The sequence below is a fragment of the Gavia stellata genome, chromosome 9 (genome assembly GCF_030936135.1).
Source record: "Gavia stellata isolate bGavSte3 chromosome 9, bGavSte3.hap2, whole genome shotgun sequence".
NCBI lineage: Eukaryota > Metazoa > Chordata > Aves > Gaviiformes > Gaviidae > Gavia > Gavia stellata.
Window position 1 is genome coordinate 4218049 of NC_082602.1, and position 22730 is coordinate 4240778.

Genomic DNA, 22730 nt, shown 5'->3' on the forward strand with positions numbered 1-22730 from the left:
GAGGCCGAAATGGGGGGCGAGGGGGAGAACCCTTCCCCGATGGCGGTGGGAGGCACATTCGTCCCCGGGCAGCGGCTGAGTGAGGAAGGTGGAGGCCGTCGCTTCTCCCTCCCTCCCCGCATCACTGTCAGCCTTAGAGACCCATCCTCAGCGTTTACAAGCAATTCAAGTGTTACGCAGCATTCCTCCTCCTCCTCCTATTCTCGGCCATCCCCGGGGCAGCAGCCGGCGGCGCTCGCGGTGTGGGGAGGAATTAGGGCTTCTCGAGTCGGGATGGGGGCTTTCCTTCTCCTCCTTCTTTTGGGTTCCTTTCCTCCTCCTTTAATAGCATTTCTGCGTTGAAGAGACGAGTACAATCTAGGCGAACGGCTTACTTCTGTCAAAAGCTTCAGACAGCTTAATAAGGCAAATAAGAAAGAAAAAAGGAAAAAAAAAAGTTTCTTAGGAAACGCAAATAATTTATTATCCAGATCTATGGATGAGTCCTTTTTAAAAAAAAAAAAAGAAAAAAAAAAGACAGATTTATAAATCTTTTTTTTGTGCGTGAGAGCAAGAGCATTGCTGTGGTCGGGCTGGCAGAGAGAGAGATTTAAATGAACACACTTTTGTAGGGAAAAGCGTGCGACCCAAGTCGAGCAAAATGTGTTTACATGTCCTGGGACCCCCCGGAGTCCGTAGGGTGAAGTGCCTCTACGTCCCTCTGGTTCAGGGCCAGCTGAGACCCTCCCCAAGATTTTTTCCTTGCAAACTCCCCTTTCCCGGGCAGCAGTGCCCGGCGGAGCGAGGGGTCCCCCTCCGCCTGCAAGGAGGGATGAGGGATGCTGCCCTGCGTTTAGGGTTCGGAAGGCGGGGGGCGGGGAGTGCATCCAGATATGGGTATTTTTAATGAATTCTTCCCTGGCATCATTTGGGGGAGCTTTTTAGGATGACTACGCCTTCATTTACATAACTTCAGTACAAACCAAAGAATTCAGTCCTGGGGTCAAAGGGAGGTGATGAGCAACTTGTGGAAGGGTCTGGGGAGAGCAGAGGGCTGGCGGGCCAGGATGCGGCGCCTTGCAAACCGCATCGGTCTCAGGTCCATGTCCTCACACCCAGTTTTTGATGCAGTATTTCAGCGGGGATTCGGGGAGGAAGACCTCGGTATCTCCAAGTTGCAAGCCAGGCTGAGCATTTTCACGCGAGGGATGGCGTCGTAGGCGGTGATGGGGTTTCCATCCTCTCATTGCAGCTCCTTTTTTGACCTGTACTAGAGTGTTTATAACGATGGAAAAGTTGTGGGATGAACGGAAAGTCATCAAGGGGTAGGCAGGAACGAGGTTCCTCACAAAGGTACGGTGTCTCAATGAAGGGTAAAAATTTAGATTGCCTGCAATAGAAATAGTTACTCAGCGAGCGCTATATCTTAGAAATTTGTCTGTTTTTAAAAAAATATAGGAAGGAGATGGTAAGCTCAGGATTAGACTAGATCACACGGCAAGGCTTGTGAATTCTCCATCAGTAGAAGTATTAGGAGCAGGGTCTGAGAGAAGGTCCTGCTTTGGGCTGCGAAGCCCTGGACCAGCGTCCTGCAGCGTCCTGCAGCACGCTGGGGACCGGAGCAAACTCAGGGAGCCCTGTCACGAGCAAGAGCATCACCTTCACAGGATGGCTCGGGGGGAGTTTTCAGTATTGCTCGGGCACGGGTTTGATTCCTCTCGGCAGCTCTTGAAGCAGTGATTGAGTTGCGTAGAGCTGCCACTCCCTGTTGTGTTTTGGGGTCTCTGTGGTTCATTTCTTGTTGGGTTTTCAAGGCTGTGGGAGAAAGGGGACTTTTTTCATTTGTGTTGGGTGGGAAGACTTCTGCTGGGTGAATTCCTGTGTCACGTAGGAAGGGTTTTATCTATCCTTTAGCTTGCATTTGAGCATCTGATTTCTGAGACCCTGTCTCTGAGCTGAGGGGGAATAAGCAAATTTGGAAAGAAATGAAGAATTGATGGATCAAACCGGCTGCTGGCGTTTTATAGGGCTCCTTTCTCAGCGCTGCGGTGCTCTCCGTGAGACAAGATGCTCTTCTTTCGGGTCGCGTCTGAATCTCTCTCTCGCTGACATTCTCGCTGTGTCTGGTTCACGGATCACTCTGGGCTGGCGTGCGCGCCTGTCCATCCGTCCCGCCCGCGGGCGCCTCTGCCTCCATCCCCATCCGTCCGTGTTCATCTTCCCCTTCCTTTCGGCGGGCAGCAGCCACCTGGATCCGCTGAGGTGTGTGTTTGGGGGGGTTCTCCCCATTTTTTAGACCAGGGAACCTGCATCGGGAGCGGGACGGGGGGAGGCAGGGTTTGCCCCCCACCCCAGTCCTCTAAGCACCTACACCCATCTCCCATGGGTGCCAGCTCCCAGGAGCCCGCCGCACCTCCCTCCACAACCGGGGGTTTCTCCGGCCGGGTGTTTCGGCGAAGGCAAACCCACGGTCTGTGTCGTGCTGGCAGTGTCCGTCTCTTGCTCCGCAATCTGTTTCCATATTTATATGTCCGGGGGATGGGCCTGGTGGCATCCTCTAAAACCGCATCTGTTTATTCTGTAAACTAAAGAACTGTAAATAAAGTTTAGCATTCCTATTGTAACAAATTAATTTTTATGCAATAAATTATATTTCCTAGTCTAATAAAAAAAAAAAAAGAAACAATCTGCTCGCTCCTCTCATGTTCATCACTCACCAGCTCCTGCTGGGTTTAGCATCTGCAGGGATTCGGGTCCAGCTCGAGCAGCAGCAGCAGCATGGGGATCCCTGTGAGCATCCCTCCAACCTGTTTTTGGGTCGGATGCCGCGGGCATGCCAGCACCAGCAGCGGGAAGATGTTGCTGTCGGAGTCCCTATTGGAGGTAAGCTGTAGAGATTGATTTATGGTTTGTTTTGGACTCGCATGGGTAATCACAAGGCGGGAGACTAGCGCTGCAACGGTGTCTCGTGGGCTAAGCCATCATCTCAAGCGGTTAATTTCCTTCCCTGAGGGATATCCGCCAGCCCTGCAGAAAGCAATGCCCCTTCCAGCAAGGACCAGGACCGGGGTGCCTCATTTGGGAGGGGAGAAAGGGAGCACGGAGCTGCAATCCGCAACTTGGGCATCCCTGTCCTCCAACCCCTGCCTCCTCACCCCATCCCTCGCTTTGGGACCACCTCTGCCACGCCGCTCCCCTGCTTCGTTCCCATTGCTCCGGCTCTGTCAGAGCAAACAAAGCCAGAAGGGTTTGCAGGGCGAGGGGAGGGTCCCGCTGCCCCTGCCCACCCTGCCTGGGCCACTCGCCTCGCCCAGCTCATGGGGACAAGGTGCCACCAGGAGATTGCAACGTTGTCCCTGCTGCGGGCAGGCGTGGGGATTCCGTGACCAGAGAAAGAAAAGGGGAAAAAAGTGCTGCCCTGCCCTGTCACCGCTGCAATTATAAGGTAGCCATGCAAAGGTCCCAAACCCTCCCTGCTGGGCTTTCCAGCTCCAAGTACGATGCTGAGGCAGATACCTTCTCAGAAGTGCTAACCTTTTTCTTTCCTCTGCATATTAATTCCTTTAACCTCAGTCTCCCAAGTTGCTTCCTCTGGGCACCTTTTGCACTAACCCGTCTTTCCAAGGGCCCAAACCTGTGGATAGCTTTGACCAACTGGTGACTGATTTCATCTGATATTCTCCTATTGAAATACTCAGCTCGCTCATTCCCCTTAAAATTAAGCTGGCCCAAATCTTCTCTGCAGTTGATATATTGAATTCAGTCCCCATGACAGGTTCAAAAGTGACTGCCGTGCCATCGCTAAGTGTTGACAGATTTATTCTGCCAGAGAGGCGATGCCCGGAAGCATCGGAGCAGCCCAGGGTCTTTTTGACTTTTCCATTGTGTGTTTAGGAAATTTCCTTTGGGTCAGTCCCGCTGGATTTTACAGTTCACTTGCCATGAGCTGCTCCGTACAGCAGCAAGCTGTACCGAGGGGTGGGGGAAGCTGCTCTGTACGTCCCGGTTAACATATTTCAATCTCTTAACCATTACTTAATGTGCCCTTTGCTCTGTTATGCCTCCAGCGCAGTGAGAGCAAGCAGCGCTATGGGATGCCTGGTATTCCTTTGGGATAACCATGAAACCCTCTCTGCTCTGCCATAGCTCGCCTTGCTTTCAAACCAGTGCTGGCCCTGTATGTGGGGCTGGGGAGGAGGGGAAGCAGCCCGAACCCCGCTTTGAGCATAGGGGTGTCCCTAAAATCTGCCCTGAGCCCATGTGGGGGTCTGCATTGTGGAAGGTCTCTCGAGTGTGGGTAATACTGACTCGAGGGGCCGTCGTGGCTTCGGTTAAGCGTGGACTGGCTTTGTTTCCCCTGCTTGGCTGTCACGGTCCCTTGTGCTGATGTGGTCCAAGGCTCTTCTCCAGCAGTGGTTTTTTTGACATGATAGACAGCAGCAGGTCAGAAATATCAGGCGAATCCCTCTGAGCTGATGGGTCACTGACTCGGATAGGCTGTGCCATCTCCCCAGGTGCTTTCTCAGCCTAGCATGTCAATGCGGATGAAAATCCCAAGGAGAAAACTCTGGAGAGAAACCCACGTGCTCCTCTAAAGCCTTTCCATTTCAGCACGTCGCCGGTGGGCTGGTCGCGTGCTTCGGCTTGTTTGCTCGCGAAAGAGAAAGAAAAAAAATAGAGCGTGCATGTGTCTTGGGCTATTTTGACATCTGGGTGGCCAAGGCCATCTGATCTGCTGGCCTGGAAGGCTCAGGGAGGCTGGAGATGTGCGGTGGCTGGCCCTGGCTCCCAGGCGGTGGCCAGCTGTGTGCGTGCTGGTGCTGCCGGGAGATGAGGTGTCTGAGTCCGTCTGCATTCGTCCCCCAGGCAGTTGTACATGGGAAAAAAATCCAGACTAGAGCATCTCGGGGCCTTCTGCAAAAAATGGAGACTATTTTGTTTTGGTGAAGAAAGGCTGGATACACGTGCAACGGAGGAAAAAGCAAGTAAAAGATCCAGGTTGGTTATAATTGCTTTAGCTGTTGGAGATGGGGAAGGCTAAAGGCAAAGAGCTGGCAACAGCAAACATAAGATGCAAGACTCCACTAACTGCCAACACAAATGCAAACAAATCGGCAAAGCATGTCTGATTGTAGCGGGGTTACAGAAAAGCTGGGGCCCCACCAGTTTATCCTTCTCCCGTGGCTGCCCATGTGCCAAGGAGCCAAACCCATCTTTGGGGAAGGAAAAAGGGAAAGAAGAGTGGGGGAAAGGAAGAAGGCTGATGATCTTCTCCTTCATGGTCCCATGGTGCCCTCAAGGTGAGTGTTAAAGTGTAGTTTGGAGGAAACGTAGGACTCTACAGTGACATTCATCCTAATGGGGCATTGCAGGAAGCGAAGCGAGCAAAGGAGAAGCTCGTGTCCCAGCTCTGGTAAGGGGTCCCTCATCCTTCCCAGAAGATGCTCCTCACTCCCAGCCCTCACATCCTCAGTGGTGGACGATGCACTCACGCTTCCATGACTTCCACCAAAAACCAAGCCGGGGGGGGGAAGCTTTAAAGCTTTTGTTATCCCCACGCCATACGCCAGGCCGTGAGTAACACCGATTTTTAAGAGAGCGCTCCCAATTTAAAACCGTGTGGTCCCCAGTGCTGCTTGTGTATCTACAGACGGTCAGATGGGGTAAATAATTAAAAAAAAGGGGGGGAAGGGGAAATAAAGGGGGGGGCGTGGAGAATAAAGGGGGAAGGGGAAAAAAGAGGGGGTGTCGAAAAAAGGGGGGGGAAGGGGGGGGATTTGTTGTAGGCCGCGGGAGCCGGGGGCTGCCGTGGAGGCCGTGCCCGGGTGCCGCCGCGCTGCGCCGCCCCGCGCCTCCCTTCCGCTCCGCGCAGCACCGCCCGCGGGGCCGGGCCGGGGCCGGGGCCGGGGCCGGGGCCGGGGCGGGCCGGGGCCACCCCCGGCGGGGCGGGGCGGAGCGGGGCAGCCCGGCACGGCGGGGAAGGAGCCGGCGGGGCCGTGAGGCGCCCCAGTAAGTGCTGAGGGGGGTGTGGGGGACGCGGGCTGGAGGGCGGGCTGCCTGCAGGGATGCGTGGAGGGATGCGGCGCTTCCCCCTCCTGAAATGGAAGGCTTTTTGCAAAACCCCCGATTTCCGGCATTTCCCTCTCCCCCTGCGCTTGGCTCGGCCCTGCCCCGGAGCCGCTGGGGAGGGTTTCCAAGCCTGACGCTGCCGCCGTCGTTGGCGAGCCCTTTCGCAAAGCCCAGTACGGGCTTAACGCGCCCCTGGCAAAGCCCGCCGGTCTGGCCTTACTTTACAAGTCGTTTGTCCAAAGCCCGATGATGTTACGCTGCTTTGTGAGTCATTTTTGCAAAGCCTTGGTGATGTGTTAGTTTACAAGCCGGTCTGCGAAGCCTGGTGGTGTTGCGTTAGTTTACAACTCATTTTAGGAAGGCTGCTGGTGTTATACTGGTTGACAGGTCGCTCGGCGAAGCCTGACGGCGTTGTTAGTTTACAAGCTGTTAATCTTTTCTGGAGCCTTGTACCTGCTGCGCTTTCCTGCTTTTGCAAGGCCAAGGGGACGGGTTAATTATTAGTTACGGACAGAAACACGGGTGCTGCCACGGCGGAGCCCTCTCCCACGCCTTTCGGGGAGCCGGCTGTCCCCGTGCCGAGCCGGTTCAGCTCACTCATCCGGCATTTGCTGGGTGACGGTGGGGCAAAGGAGGAGGGAGCCGCGCACAGCGGCTTGCGAGCAACAGTTTGCACCCCTCACGTGGTAGCATCTTTTTTGCAGCGTGCCAGCGCCATGCACCCGGCAGCCGACAGCTTTCCCCCGGACGAGGAGCCCCTGATCGAGGAGCCCTTGGTGAACAGATACAGCCGGCAAAAGCCAAGCGACCGCTTACACGGGGCCTATGTTATTTTTTTCCTCCTGGGCATCGGGTCTCTGCTGCCCTGGAATTTTTTCATCACGGCAAAGCACTACTGGATGTACAAGCTGCAAAACTGCTCGGATCAGGCAGGACAGGCAGGACAGGCAGCGTCCGATCTGCGGGTGAGTGTGCTGCTTTTGAGGCAGGAAATAAAAAAGCTTCTTTCCTTCCTTACTTGCTCGTTTTCCCCTCCACTTCCCCAGAAGGTGAGTGACCGTCCTCTGCGGTTTTGCCTGCTGCAAGCCTGGGGTAGGGGTTTATTTGGGGAGGACAAGTAGTAGCAAGAATGATGCTTAAAACTAAAAGGTGTAGCACTTTGTGGTCTGTCTTTTACTTGTATTTCAAGTGCTAAGGTTTAAGGTGCGGTTAAAAAAATTCAGCTTAAGCTGCCCCATAAGCAAGGCTGCCTTTCACAGGACAATTCCTGCGGTGCAAGGTAAAAATCTCTTTGTGGTTGGGGTCACGCTTTGTGGACTCGGCCGCAACTCCCTGCAGGCTGGGAGATAAATTGCCCTGAACTTCTGGCTCCGTGGTGAGACATTAAACACGTTTTAGGCGTCTTCTCTCTTGCGCTGGCTGGTGCAGCACGTCATTTGGCGGTGGCAGCAGGGTTTTGCAGGGGCACCAGCCCTGGAGCGTGTGGCTTGCCATAGTCTCGAGCCCCCCCTGGATGCTTTACTGCTTTTCCTTCAAGATGTGGCAGGTGTGACCGGAGTATCTCCTTGCAGCGATAAACATCTGGCTTTCGGCATATGGGACGAGGGGCTTGTCACGGGGCGATGGATGAGCTGGCCTTGGGGCGGCAAGCTTGATGGCCTCTCTTTTTCTTCCCAAAAAAGCCGCCTTCTCTTGCTCCTCCTGCCACGGCAGGATTGTTTCTCTGTGCTCCCCCGACAAAGCAATGGCATTTGTGGCTGGAAAAAGTGTTGGCGTGACGAGGCTGCGTCCTGTCCTCCTCCCGTTGCCGAGCTTGTTCAAGTGGTTTGGGCACATTTAATTTTTATATAAACACAGAGCCAGGTGTGACGCCCACGTTTTCTCTATGATTTCTCACACTAGTATGGCATCCACGGCTGTTTTAATTTTAAGCCCGTTGCATCTTTGGTGGGGAGGAAGGAGAGTGTCACTGATGGTGCTTGTACCAGGATGCTGAAGTACCGGTGTGCTGGCATAAATGGAGTTACTGGGTGGATTAAACTGATGAGGACCAAGCCCCCGTGGTGCCTGAAGATCGCAAATAGGCTGTCCCTGTGCTAGCGAGGGTGCTCAGAGCGAGGGCGACGGGTGCTCTGCCACCATGCAGCGTGATGTCCTCCCACACTCCCTGCATCCCACCCACTCCTCACAGCTTCTACATCAGCCTTATCCAAGGCCATTCGTGAAAAAGCTGTTTTCAAGAAGAGGAAATATCACTAGGTGTCTTCTTCCTAAAAACTTGCACAGCTTTATTCCTGGTCGGATCAGCCATTACTTTGTCGAAAAGATGTTTTTCCTCTTTCTGTATGGCTGTGGCGCGAGGCTTTTTACTTCCTCCAGTGAAAAGCAACCTGGCTTTTCCGTGGCAGTTGAGTCTGATCAAAAATAAGCCAGTCTGCCCCGTTTCTGCCCTGGGATGGCGAGCCACAGCGCTGCGATGGGAGGGCTTACCTGCAAACAGAGCTCGACTCCGGAAAGATGCGCCTGCGACCGGCAGCCTGCGCTTGGCTCCAGCCTGCTTGCTGCTGCTAATTTCATGCCCCGTGCTCCAGGTAATGCTTCGGTGCCTTCAGCCGCCACCGTGGGCCTGGATTGCTTTTCCAGCCTGGCAGGAGCCCAGCTGCCGAGTCCGGGCTGGAGCAGAATGAAAACTACTTTGCAAAAGCATCTTGGCAACGCTGGCTGATGCCAGTGATCAGTTTGCCACCGTGATGCTTTATTCTTGTTTGGGTTTTTTTTTTTTTTTAAGGTACTGAGCGTGTGCTGTGCATCACGGCAGCGTGTTTGAAGATGCTGTAGTTAATACAGAGTCAAACACCTCCAGTACGCACCTCGGCTCCATGGCTGAGGGATGACACCGTCCCCCACGAGAGGCCGAGGTGGGAGAAAGGTGCTGAGTTTGCTTTGTGGGTTATTATTTATTATTAGCCAGGAAAGAGGTGACAGTCTTTCAGTGCCTGCGTTTCTCCTCTAAAACCATGTCGGTGATGGGGAGCTCGGCCCTTGCGAGCAAGGGATGCCCAGAGGAGATGAGCTGGGGCTCAGCAGAAAGGGCGAAGAACTAGATACAGGTTGCATAGCCAAAAAATCTGCTCTGAAAGCATGCCTGTGATGGGTGGGAATACCCACGAAGGGAGAAGAGTTACCATCTGAGCTGGATTAACACCTAACAAGTAGGAGCAAAGAGGTGGGATGAGTATGGAGCCTGATATTATTAAATTTGCCACTTGCCATTCTGCTGCGGCATTAAAAATGTGACATGAGGGCTTTCCTTTTTCACAGAAATGACAGCAGTTGAAGCCCTTCTACTTGGCTTTTCTTTTCTAGCAGGGTTTGGCCATGGGTAAGGCAGGGTAAAAATTCCCGGTGCAGTGCAGGCTCCTCAGTTTCTTAAATACTTTCCCCAATTCTCTTCCCACCACTAGTGTGAGCACGTTTGTTGGGAACAAATGAACGTTTCCCTGGGGAGCTTGTAACAGCATCTCTGCTGGATTACAGCTAGTGTGGATACACTCCTGCTTGGTGGAAAGCATTATAAAGTCTTTCCTCCCCAAAAAAGAAAAAGAAAATTAACTTGGAAGTATATTAAATACCCCTGGGTTGGTTTGGGGGTTTGTTTTAAGTAGGTTGATAAATAAGTCTTAGTTTTAGCAGCCAACTTTGCATTTTGCTGTCTTTTCTCCTGTAATTCGTCATATGGCTGTAGAGCTTTGAGCCTCCTGCTTCGCCAAGCCGATGGTAAGTGCAGGCATTTATGTCTCTGTCTGTATGGACCCTCTAGGAGCGATCATTAGATTTCCCGTCGCTTACAGTAAAGCTCCTGATAGGGAAGAATAAATGAACATGCTTGTAAACTGATTAAAAGACTATGATGCACAGCTGCAAAACCAAAAATGTAACGGGCAGAGAAAACGTGCCAAGTGCCTTCTCGCGCTCGGACGCGACGTGGCCCCATCTCTGTAGCTAGGTAACTGCAGAAAATTGAAAGCCCGTCGCGATGGGAGTGGATATGTAGGTCATCCTCTTTACGAGCATCGTCCTACCTGCTGGCTGAGATTCCTGCAGAAAAAACAGGGGATTAAGCACCTCGAGGGGAGGAGATGGAGCAGAGACACTTTAACAGCATAATACATAAAATGGATTGAAAATGTAAGTGTTTGGCTGCAATCTTGGCAGAGAAATCTCTCTCTCTCTCTGTGGTGTTTATTGCTTTCTGCGTGCCCAGCCTGACCTCTGTGCGAGGCGGGCTGGTGGATATTGACTGATGCTGCAGCCGACTTGCTCGGATGATATATGAGTCCCCAGAGTAAATGTGCGTTGAGTCTCAATATAGTTTCTCAATGAGTTTCGTGCGCGCAGAGAGGGGGACTGGGAGGGAAAATAATGTCCCTGTATCCCCACCTGCGCTGCTTTTGCTTGAGCACGTTCTCGACAACATGGTGTTGCTTCTCATGGAGAGGGATGCACAGGTTGGGCACTTAGCTAATAATATTAATGCTTTTGTGGCACAATTTATAAACAACAGCCCTCACAGAGCTCAGGTAGGGTAAAATGTTCAGGGGGTTTGTCCAGGACGCCGGAGCCAGCAGGAGAAATTCAGACCTTATTTCGGTTGCTGCCCCGTGGGGCCAGCACGGCAGTAAGGCAGGTATTTCCTTCACCATTTTTGCGTCTGAATTTGTTATGTCCCTAATTTCCTAAAATATCCCAGGGCTGTTGCAGGACGAGACAGCCCCGGGGCGGTTTCCATCACCCGTTCCCTTTGCCTGTCATCCTGAGCAGCTTTGCAACACAGTGCTACAGTGCAAGGAGGTGGACGCCTACATCATGACTCCCCATGTGTGCTGTATCGAGCTGTATTTAGGACCTGAAATTCATGTGTTTTTTCCCCCCTACCTTTTTTTCTTTGTTTTTTTTTCCCTGGCAGGACTTTTTTGAGAGTTACATCTCTATTGCTTCAACTGTGCCCTCGGTGCTGTGCCTGATCGGAAACTTCTTGCTCGTCAATAAGTAAGTGCTGCTCCGTTCCCGGGTCTATTAGCTGTGGCTCTCCCTGGCTTTGCCTGCGTCACTCCTGCCTTTCTCCGGCTTCAGCCATGGTTCCCAGCTCAGCCTGAAACACCCAGTGGGGAAAAGCTTTAAAATGGAGAGATAAAGCACTGGAGTGCCATGCTGTCCTCTGGCTTCCACGAGCAGGGTGAAGCACCCTGCTCCCCGACAGCAGCACCCGTGCCTGGAGTCAACTTGAGTTGTGCTGCTGTAAATAAATTCCTAATAAATTCCTTGGTTAATTGCTGGGGAAGGAAAGTCTGTGCATGCAGTCATGTGGTCTTTCCTTTTAAAAATGCCATCGTTGTCACCGGGGGAAGCGGACAATGAGAGCCAGGCTCATCCAGGCAGGAGTAACGCCTCGCTCTAGTCCTACCAGCCATTGAACCGGGTTAAGAAAAGGACCATCCGTGCCTTGCTGCAAGCTTGACTTAAATCTAAACTAGCCGCATCCCTTCATTTGTACCCTTCCTTACCCCAGATCAAACTCCTGCATGTTTGCCAGCAAAGGGGAATGTGTTTGTGTGCTTAATCTCTAGATCTTGGCTGCCAGTCCGGCTCCCCGCCTCTCTCCCTCGCCCCGCCGTCCTGCCCCCAGGCCAGCCCAGCCAGCCTCCCGCTGTGTAATAAGCAACCTCCGGCTCAAACAACTAATTCTCTTGTAGCGACGCGCCTGGCATTGCTTTCAGCCGGCCTGCCGCGTTCCCCAGGGAGACTTCATCGCTGCTGCTGTACGTTGCTCCAGCGATGGGGATAGCTCCTGATTTCTGGGAGAAATAGGTATTTACAGCTCGGCTGGGCTTATGGACTTAGTCCTACTGATGGCAAAAGTGGAAATCACAGAGCTAACATCTAAGGGCTTCTGAGAAAAATCACTACTTTTTATTCCTCATCTCCCCCCACCCTTCTTTATTTTCTTTGATCTTTCTCACAGCAGAGGAGTTGGTGTCCTCTGCACCCCGCCTTGGTGTTATAGTTTTAAGCACAGGATTCTCTCCTTCCCCTTGTCCCCAGGGTGCCTGCCAGCGTCCGGATCCTGTCCTCCCTCTTTGTCATGCTGGCTGTCTTCCTTGTGATCACTGTGCTGGTGAAGGTCGACACCTCCGCCTGGACCACCCACTTCTTTGCCCTCACCATCGGCTGCGTGGTCATCGTCAGCAGCGCCTCGACCGTCTTCACCAGCAGCATCTTTGGCCTGAGCAGCCGCTTCCCCATGAAGGACTTGCAGGCGCTGATCTCAGGTTGGTGGCCCCCAGCCGCGTTGTCCTGGTGGGATCATGCTCTTGGGTTTTCTGTGGTTGGGTGGTTGGTTTTCTTTTCCTCCTGCATCTGGTGTTTTGTCACATGGGGTTTATTTTAGAAACTTAACTTTGCCTTCAAGATAAAGGGAAGTTGCTGAAGGAGAAACAGGCTTGGTCACATGAGCCAGTGCTCTTGTTTCTGTAAATAACCCATAAACCAAAGTGCTGAGGGCTCAGCAGAGGCGAGGAGAGTGGTGGTCCTTCACCATCCCTGCCCAGGAGGTGAACACCCAGCAGAGCAGCTCCAGCCAGCCCGATGGCTTGACTTGGTTATTTGTTCTGTGCAGGGAGAAGGGGGGAAGGAGATATGTCCCTCAGCTCCTCTGTTTGCAGCTGGAGGCAATCTTCAACTTTGCATTGTCTCCTCCTTTCTGTTCAGCATTTCCATGCATTTCCATGAGTGATGAGGGGCACGTTGGGAGCCGTGAGTGATGAGCTCCCTGGAGGTTTGATAGCATTATAAATGTGCTGTGGAACGGCTGACAAACCAAGAGGGGAAGGGGAGAAAAATCAAGACAGAAATTTTTCCTGGGGCCCAGACAGGAGTGTTTTAATGAGTTTAGCCCGGTGGGGGAGATCACCGCATCCCCGAGATGGCATAGCTGTTGAGGGTGGCTTGAATTCCCGTCTGGGGGAGTGCAGAAGAGAGGCGGTTATATGTGTGCCGGTGGAAAGCCAGGTTTAGGCTTTGGGCAGGGTTTGGACCTTCTCTGCAGGACTCAGCACATGCAAGCCCAGCGGGTCGGGTCCCATCCTGACCCTTGTGCGGTGCTGTGGCTGTGTTGGAATGGATGCAGAATGGGACCTGGGCTCTGCTGCAGCCCCCCAAATAGCCATGTTGCAGTTAGAATGGAGAAATGGAGATTGAGATGGTGTGTGCAGCTGCACCCTGAGCTGAGTTTGGGGACCAGCACGTGGGCCAGAGGGGTGCGAGTCAGGAGAGGGGTGAGCTGCTCCCCCTCAGGGGCTGTGCACACCAGGAGGTGTTAATAAGAGGATGCTGCTGTTTCTGGGTTCCCCCTCTGCATCAAAGTCCTCCTCGCTGGAGGTGCTGTGGGTTGCTCTCTGCCACCCCGCTGTCCCTCATCTGTGCCCCAGGCGCTGAGCTTCGGCTCTCTGGTCCCCTGCACAGGTCAGGCCATGGGCGGCACAATCAGCGCCATCGCCTCTGTGATAGACCTGGCAGCAGCGGCCGACGTTACGGACAGTGCCCTGGCCTACTTTCTCACCGCTGACATCTTCATCGTCATCTGCATCATGGTGTACCTCCTCCTCCCCAGGCTGGAGTACTCCAGGTGTGTGCACCAGCCTGCCATGGGTATCCCGCAAGGGGTTTGCTACTGTCAATGCCAAGCAGGGTTGCTGGGGGAATCCGTGGGATGTTTGCTGCGCCAGTCCCTGCCCCGTCACCCCCCGGCATCCCACCCCACGCGCTCCGGCTCCGGCGCTGTGCCACAGCCAGCCGTGCTTCCCCATTTGACCGAAACCACAGACCGAAACTGGGCGCCTGCCGAGTTTCTGGCAAGCCTCTCCAGAGGGAGAGGGGTGCTGACACAGGGGCTTCCCAAATGTGTGAAGTCATCGGAGAGCTGTAATCTGGAAGCAGCCAGCCAGGTGGGTGCCCATAGGATGTCCGTATCTGCAATGTCATGCACTGATGTGCATGACCCCTTGGTCTTGTCGGTGCTTGCAACCCCTGAAACCACCTGGCCCCCCAAATGTGTGCATGCAGTAGGTCCCCCCTGTGAACCACTGCGGGTGTAAAGGGATCCCCGCAGTGGGGAAAAGGGGGTGGGGGTCCCCGAGGGTCACCTCTCCATACAAGGAGGGAGCTGGAGGAGTGGTGGAGTCGCTGCAACCATCTTTGCTGGGTCCAACAGACATCCCTGCTTTGCCAACTTCTCTCCTGCTCTCTCTCCAAATCTCAGTTTGGGTTCCCCACACACACACTTGGCTAAAAATCTTCCTCCTTCTCTTTTTCCAGGTATTACATGAGCAGCCAGAAGGAGAGCCCGTCTCTGGCCGCCGTGCCGCCCGACAGCTCTGCAGAGGATGAGGCAGAGCCGGGAGACACCACAAATACCTCCTTCCTCGCAAAAAGTGTCGGCATCCCCCCGCTCCGTCCCATCCTGCAGAAGACTGCCCTCCTCGGCTTCTGCCTCTTCTACGTCTTCTTCATCTCCATCATCATCTTCCCTTCTCTCTCCTCCAACATCGAATCGGCCAGCAAGTCCTCGGGAAGCCTGTGGAGCACCAAGTATTTTGCGCCGCTCACCAGTTTCCTCCTGTACAACTTCGCCGACTGGTGTGGGAGGCAGATCACCGCCTGGATCCAGGTGCCCGGCCCCAAGAGCAAGTTGCTGCCCGCCCTCGTCCTCCTCAGGACCATCTTCCTCCCTCTCTTCCTCCTCAGCAACTACCAACCCCGGGCTCACATCCGGACGGTGGTCTTCAACCAAGACATCTACCCGGTGGTCTTCACGGCGCTGCTGGGGCTGAGCAATGGCTACCTGGGGACGCTGGTCATCGTCTACGGCCCCAAGATCGTGCCGAAAGAGCTGGCCGAGGCGGCGGGGGTGGTGATGACGTTTTACCTCATGCTGGGGCTGGCTGTGGGGTCCGCCTGCTCTGTTCTCATTGTCCACCTCGTGTAGAAGAGCAGCCGAGGGGGGATGCCCTTGGTTTGCGGTGCTGCTCTTGGGTATTTAAGTTTGTTTGTTTTTTTTCCCCCAAAAAAGCCAGTCAAGCCATGGTTTTGGGGCAGGCTGCCTGTCTTGGGGCTGGGAATTGCATCCAGGGGAAAAGTCCTCCTTCTGGGAAGGGGTGTTCCCTGTGCTTGGGAGGACCCGTCGGACCTTTGCCGCTCCCCAGCTCGACTGGAGCAAACGGACAAAAAAAGCCTCGTCCTCCCCAGGGAGCTCAGGGAAGCACCGGGGGCACCGGGAAACCTGTCCCCCACCCCAGTACTGGTGGGCAAGCGTGGCTTGCTGGTGCCACCACACTGGTTTTAAACTGAAACCGGGGCTTTTGATGGCACCTTGGGTTTTGCTGCCTCTTTGTTATGAGTTCAGCCCTGCAGTGTTTCAGTGGTCTCGATGGGATCCCCCTTCAACAAGCTGTGACGATGGCATTGAGCTAAAGGGGGTTTGAGCCCTGGAGCAGCTTGCAGCAAGCTTTGGGAGCGCATAGCAGCCGCGCCAGGAGCAGGGCACCGTTTTGGGGGAATTTCATACATTCATCCAATGAAAAAGCGTATATAAGGGAAACCTCTCCGCTTGGACTTCTGCTTGCTTTAATTTTTCCAGATTAGATTGAATGAGGGATCATCCAGCCCCCAGCATGGTGCTGCTAGTGCTGGGGCTGTAAGTTGTGTCCAGTCTGAGATCATTTCTCCTGGTGTGACCGTGGTGTGACGGTTGTAGCCACCAACTTACCTGTCTGCAGCTGAACCTCAAGGGAGGCGAAATTCTAAGTGGTCCCAACCTAAGGTTTTTAAGGTGCCTTTATTCTGAATTGAGAAAGGTCTATAAAAGCCAGGGAGAGTTATTAGAGAGGCTCTGATGTGACATTCACAGCAGAAAGCTGATTAATTTAGGTAGACAGGCGGCATATGGTCTCCAGATGCTTTCAGAGGGGCGAGCTACTGTGACACCCAAAAAGATGGCCCACCCAAAGGGGACCAGCTTTTAAAGTCACTTAAACTTCCATACGCAAATGCAGCCTGGTCTAAATACACTTATGGTATTTATTTACTCAAATTGCGTCGATTTATGGTCTAGGAGAGGTGAACCGGTAAGCAAGGATGTAATGGCAGAAGTTGGCATTGCAGCTGATGCCTCAGGGATGCTATCTATAGAAAATACTTCCTTTAAGTCTGGGTCATTAGTGGGTGCTCTCTCAGCATCTCCTGCTTGACCGAGTAGTGGTGAAGCAAGCTGCTGCTCTGGGTTGCCAGGCCATCTCCTTGCCATGCTGGATGCCGTGGGTAGCGAGAGGGAGGATGCGGGGCTGGTGCCTGCAGCCGCCCTGGCTTTGCTGAGAAAACGGCAGGATCGACAGCAGTTATTACCACGGGGTGAAATGTAGGCTTGGTGGGTGTTGGTTTTTTATATAAAATCCTTTTCAGTGTTTAGTTTGGGCTCGTTGGCAATACACACACAGTTTTGCTTTATGGCTGATTTTTATTTAAACATAAAATCCAGACATGAGTAGAAAATTTACAGGGCGTGCAGTACCGAGGAGCAGTTTTACGGCACCCAACTTCGCACGTGCAGGTTCTTAATGCTGTCGTTTCAGTGGGTTTGCAGCCCTTCGGCCCCCGACACTTGGCCAGGGACTGCTTTGGTCAGCGTTGACCCGGGTGAAGGTCCACCTCAGCTTGAAGGGCTGAGGGTAGGGATGCTGGCCGGCCGGCCGGGTGCTGCTCACGAGGGTAAGCGCTCCCATTGCCTCCACGTTGCTTGGGGTGATGCGGTAGTTGGCCATGGCTGAAAAGCCTAAGCCAACCTCGTGTTGGCAACCAAAACATCACTTTGTGGCTTTCAGTGCTTCCCACTTGAGAGCCTGCCGCGTGATCTGCTCTCCTCAACTCATGTATTTTTTCCCCCGGTCCCAGGTATGATGAGATTCTGCTCATTTGATGACTGCTTTGCACTTCTGCTGATCCTCTCCCTCATGTTACAAACCGAATACCTCTTGAGACAGAACTTAATTATCCGGTACTGTTGCTAATAAAGGTAATTCTTGATACTGTGCAACTGCTGGTGTCTGAAGTGATTTCTCTTGGAGATGCACCGATGCATGCACTTTTAGTTTGCATTTTTCCTTCTGGTCATCCGTCTCTCCCAGCTTGGATTGTAAACTCTGAGAAATCACTGGCAAGGGCCAGGTGAAGGAGCTCCGAGAGAATTCTTTTGAGAGCCCGGTTATTCTAATTTAGTATCTCCAAGTGACCTGCAGGTAGGTGTGGAGAGTGTACTTACTGCATCTGCAGGGGAAGCAGGCAAAAAGGGAATTTATCCTTTGTCTTTGATGGTATTCAGCTAAGGATAGTTGGAGAAATGAGGGGAAAAATCAATCCAGGTTCAAATTGGGCAAGGATGAGGTCTGAGTATAAAGCAGGGGACCGCTGGTGCGAGTGCCGTAGTACGGGGATGGATGGATGCTGACAGGCAGCCTGAGCCATGAGCGTGTGGGTGATCCCCCTGCAAAAGGGACGGGTAATTTATAGACTGTTGCGTATAACAGCAGGGAAGTAATTACTGCCGTATACTGCCCGGGCAAAGTTGCATCTGATGCTCTGCGTAGGCCGTATCGAAGAGCTCAAGCTAAGAAAATGCAGAATGATGAGGGAAACGGCAGTTGCAAGGCAGAACGAAGGATGCTGCGTCTGCCATGTGGGGCTGGTTTTCAGACATGTTAGTGGAAACACAACCATGGTTTATTTCTTGATCGTTTTAAATAATGTATCTTTGATAAGGAACGTGGCCATTGACCCCAGTTTCCAGTTCAGGAACGACATGTGCTCCCTGCTCTACACCAGCATCGAGGTGGGACCGCCAGCAGAAATGCTGCAGGGGTCAAAACCCACTTCATGGTGTTTAGCCAGGAGATAAGACTTCTAGGTCTCAAAGAGCTCTACAAGAAGGAGTTGCTCTCCAGGTCTTTGTTTGGATGCGGGACACCCGAGGTCCAGAGGAAGATCTTGGTATGGCAGGGGCTGGGAGCTGAGCTGGGTCCGTGGGTCTTCCTCGCCTGTCCAAAACGGTGTTGCCAGATTCGTATCTCTTTAAACACTGTCCCCTCAGCTGCTTTAGAGAGAGTAGCAGGGTTGGAAATGTTTTCACCATCCTTCAGCCGGGGGAAGCGGGTTGTGAGGGGGCTGGCACTGGAAGGACCACGCGCTCTCTGCAGGGCTTAGCCTCCTCTTGCCGGTGGGCATAAAATTAGCGATGCAGGCGCTTGCAAAGTTCATGGGTGTGGGCCCCCGAAGTGAAACGAAGTCAAAGATATGCACGAATCCCTGCTCGGGGCCAAGCGGCAAAGCCACCGTTTGCCCAGCGCTCAGGGCCAGCAGCGCTGGCAAAGCAGCCAGGAGGATGGAGACCCCCCCGCGCTCCCCCGGCTCTGCGGAGGGCTGGCAGCCCGGCGCGGTGGGGATGCTGCGCCTGCCCTCGCTGGCTTCTCAAACAGCCTTTGGTGTTAAATCCAACCGGCCGAGGGGAGGCAAAAGCTGTGAACTGGCAAAGCAGCGCCAGCGAGACGGGAGGGCGTGGGGAGCGGGAGGGGGTTGGATGAAGGGGCAGAAAGCGGAGGAGACGCATCTGTTGCAGCTTCTGCTCAAAGGAGAGTAACTGAGCCTATGCCCGACCTTTTTTTGTCCTCTCTTTCAGCCTAGTGGTGCCAACTACTCCTCCTGCTTCAGAGCTGGAGCCTTTAAGTGTAGGTGTTGGGGGTTTCGGAGCGAACAAATGCGCCCTAGGAGGAAAGGAAACTTTGGTTATGGAGTGATCCTCATCTCCCATCAGTCACAAGTGACTGTCCCTCTTTCTCTCTGATCTCCAAAGCCTTGTCTAGCCTGTCCCCATTCGGTGCAGTGCCCCACAGGGTGGAAATGCTGCCACCCCTCCACCTCTGATACCACCCTTTGCATTACAGAGGCTTCAGCACAGCACTATTACCCTTTGGGAGGTGGGAGCGTCTGTGAAACAACCTCGCTATCCTTCAGCATTGCCTTGGCGGTGACCAAAGAGAAGCTCTGCTCTGTTGTACGTGTTTTGGGGTAGGACTCACCCTTTCAGTGTTTCGCTGGGATGCGCTGTGGGTCAAAAGCCCACACAGCTGAAGCAGGATTGCCTTTGGTGGCTCGACTGTGGGAGCAGGAGCTGCAAGGGTGGGGGTATGCGGTACCTGGCAGGGTGTCCGCCCGGCAGCACAGAGCATCCCTGCGCAGCTGCATCCGTGCCTGTCCCCGGCATCCTGACAAAGCTCCTAACGAGCTCTGGCGGTCCCCATGGCCAGCCAGGGGCCAACGTGTGTGACCTCGCTCTTAATTACCGCCCTGTGGCAGCTTCATTTGTATGGGCAGTGGGGTCCCCGGGCTCTGCATGGTCCCACGGGCTTGGGCAGCGTGTGGAGACCCATCACCCCACCGCGGACGGGGTGATGGTCTCTGACCCCTGCCCCTCCAAAATGCTTCTGCCTCCCCCTCCGCAGCCACGGAAAAGACTTGTTTCAAGGTATTTTAGCTCTTGGCCCTTTTTCCCCTTCGCCCATGCGTGCACGTGCCCGGGTGAAGCTTGCCGACCTCGCCGGCTCTGCGGCACGCCTCCGGTGAGCATCCTCCCGAAAAGGGGTGCGCCAGCCAACGGCTCCAAACGCTGGCGGTCGTCATCTTTGGCAGGGGCTCGGGGAGGCCACGGTCCCCAGCAGACGAGCCGAGCTGATCCTGCCCCTTCGCGGGCGCCCCAGAGGAAAAAAAAACTCGGCTTTGAAACCTCGCCAGCCAGCTGCAGGCTTGCCCGGCTGCTGTTCTCCTTTTACATGTTTTATGGAGTAATTTGTACTATATTTACACGACGGTGATAAACAGTTTTTAAAATGGAAGCGAAGAAAACGCTGTTGAATGGATTGTTACAAAAAAGCCCTGTTTGCCATTCCAGCAGGGGGAAAGAAAGGGATAAAAATCACCATCCTAGGGACATGCTGTTCGTCAGATCTGGGTATTTTTTCCCTTGATTTGTGTGCTTAATGTGAGGAGAAGTCGCAGATGCATGCTGAATTCTGCAGGGAACATATGCATGCATTTAAATCATTTACAGCATTTACTGGTGCAATTGTAAAGCACATTATTTTTCTGCATTTGTAATTAGGCTCCAAACAGATGGTGAAGGACTGTAGCTTCTGATTAGACAGGCTTGTGCTCTGTTGGACTGCACTGTGAGAACAAACTGAGCTGAGAAAGTTTTCCTCCTAATTTATCACGTCGTGGCGGGGGGGTAGAGTAACTGTGGCTGGCTGAGCACGAACTCCAGCGTGCCCGTAGCAGGCTGGGCAAAGCTGAGCGAGCCGGCGGCTCTGCTGCCTCTGCCATCCCCGCTTGCTGATGGATGGGGTGCACACACCCCCCCCTCCCAGCTCAGCTTCGATTCTGGCTTTTGTAACCCTGCCTCGCTCTGTGCCGCACAGCTTCGGGTACCCAACAGCACAGGATGGAGCGTCTGCTTTGACAAATGCTTTTAATATGAAGCAGAAGGCTTGGGTTTGAGAGGGGGCTTTAAAGCGGGAGCAAGCTCCAGGCTTGCGGCTGCGTACGAGGAGCGAGCCCGTGTGCCCGGCAGTGGCTCTGCTCTTCGGCGTCGCCTTTTCCCTGTCGCCCTGGCGAGCCCTCGGCTTGGCGAGGTGGGAAGAGCTCTCCCGCACCTCTACTGGGGGCAATCTTGGGAGCTTCAACAGCAATGTGCAGCTGGCCCATTGGATCTTCAGCTGGAGGACCTGACTCCCCTTCTGAACACATCGCCTCGGAGACCTGCTTAGCCTCATTTTTGACCTTAAACAGCAGCAAGAGCTCTTCACAGCCAAAGTGCAAGTACTTCCACAGCAAGCCCGTGTTCCCTCGCATGCACCCTCACTCCAGCTGGTCAGGAGTCCCCCCCTCACTGTCCTGTGGTCACACAGAGGAGAATTTATCGGGTGTTGTTTGCACTTCTTCATACAGTTTCTTGTTTTCCCGGCTTACCTCCTTAGATTACAAGGGTGTGAACCCAGCCGACACGGATTAAATGAGAGGCAACTGGCAGAGCAGAGCCACACAGAAGAGGAGCACGATGTGGGCCAGAGCGGCTCAGGTAGACCCATGGGGCTGGAAGCTGGGTCTTTGGCGAGCAGCGTGGGTGCCCTCCAGGTTTCCCCCAAGGCAACTGGGTGACCAAATTGCCTTTGTATCCCCTTTGCTCCTTCCCTCCCAACTGCGCAAACGGTGATCACCTTCCCTCGTGTTTTTGTCCCTGGGTTCCCAGCAAGGTCACACGCAGGGGTGCCCAAGAGGGGAGCTCGTCTTCTACCCGGCACAGCGCTCTGGGTAGTCCCTGACCCCCAAAAGTGGACAACCCGGACAGGCAGCTCGGAGTCGCCACTGCCGGGAAGGTGACACAGCAATGGGGACGGTGACATGCGACATGTCCAAGGCCAGCCCGAGCAGGGGAGACGCGGGGGGCTGCCGTGAGGATGCTGTGCCTGTAGATGGCACCTTTTGCTCTGCTGAGGAGGAAAGGAAAGAACCCAACGGGTTGGTAAGGTAGGGCTCAAAGCTAAGAGAAAGATGCTTTTGGTGCCCGGCATGAAGCGACTCGGGGTGGTCATCCCCCGGGGAGTAAAGGCCCCGGCTCCCAAAGCTGTCCCGCTCTCACCCTCACCGCTCCCGCTAAGATGATTGCCTGTCGCAACCCTCACCGAACCCTCGCTCCTCTGTGGATTTACTAACATTCCCCATCAGTCGGAAGTTACACCCGGGCTGTTTCAAAAGGCAGTGAAAAACACCTCCAGCTGCTGGGAGAGTTGCTATGAAGGGGTTTTTTTACCCTCATTAACCCCTTCTGGAGATAACAAGCCCAGCCAGGGGCCACTGGGCGCTCTCAGTGTCCTTAGCAGGGACGTGTCCTGCCCTCTTCCAACTTGGGCTACAAAGGAAGACGATGCATTTTGCAAACGGGCGGCTTTGGGGTCTGCAAAGGGCAGAGCTCCCGGGCTTCAGCCAGGTCTGTTTGGGGAGGTCCCGCAAGGCTTTGTGGAGCTCACGCCTTGATCCTTCTGGCTGCACGTTATGGCCATGGTAGCTCTGGCTACCTAGTCCCTGTTACCCTGGCCCAGCCGGGGATGCCCGGTCCAGGGGCAGCTCAGCCGGACCTCGGAAACACGTGCTGGCAGATCCCCGGTGAAGGGTGCCGCATGAATTGGGCATATGCTACAAATGTGTGCCCGGCTCCTGCCCTTCCCACCATCTTTAAACACATTCGCTTTACCCTCCATATGGACTATCACCTTATAAAGACGCAATTTGAAATGCAGTACTTCTATATTTCTAAAGGCAAAAAAGAAACCAGCTGCTCTTTCAGCGCTTTTCTTGTACAGAAGGAGAAAAAGCGAGCAATCCCTTAACTTTGCTCAGGTTCCTCTCCAGCCTCCTTCACTCATAAATTCCTAAACAAACAGCATGATCCTAATATTGGCCTTAAAATTCTGTGTGAAATGGACCTGGAAATTAATTTCACACCGGAAAAACCGGCTCACCACCAG

The 22730-nt window shown here is 53.8% G+C and overlaps 1 protein-coding gene across 1 annotated transcript; it reads left to right on the forward strand.

The window, feature by feature from the left end:
- The first annotated feature begins 6764 nt into the window (after positions 1 to 6764).
- Positions 6765 to 15158, forward strand: SLC29A3 (solute carrier family 29 member 3). The gene is made up of 5 exons (XM_059821462.1): positions 6765 to 7013; positions 11015 to 11097; positions 12151 to 12377; positions 13570 to 13732; positions 14422 to 15158. The coding sequence occupies exons 1-5, from the start codon at positions 6765 to 6767 to the stop codon at positions 15089 to 15091; spliced, it is 1392 nt and encodes a 463-aa protein (XP_059677445.1). The 3' UTR covers positions 15092 to 15158.
- Positions 15159 to 22730: the final 7572 nt, after the last annotated feature.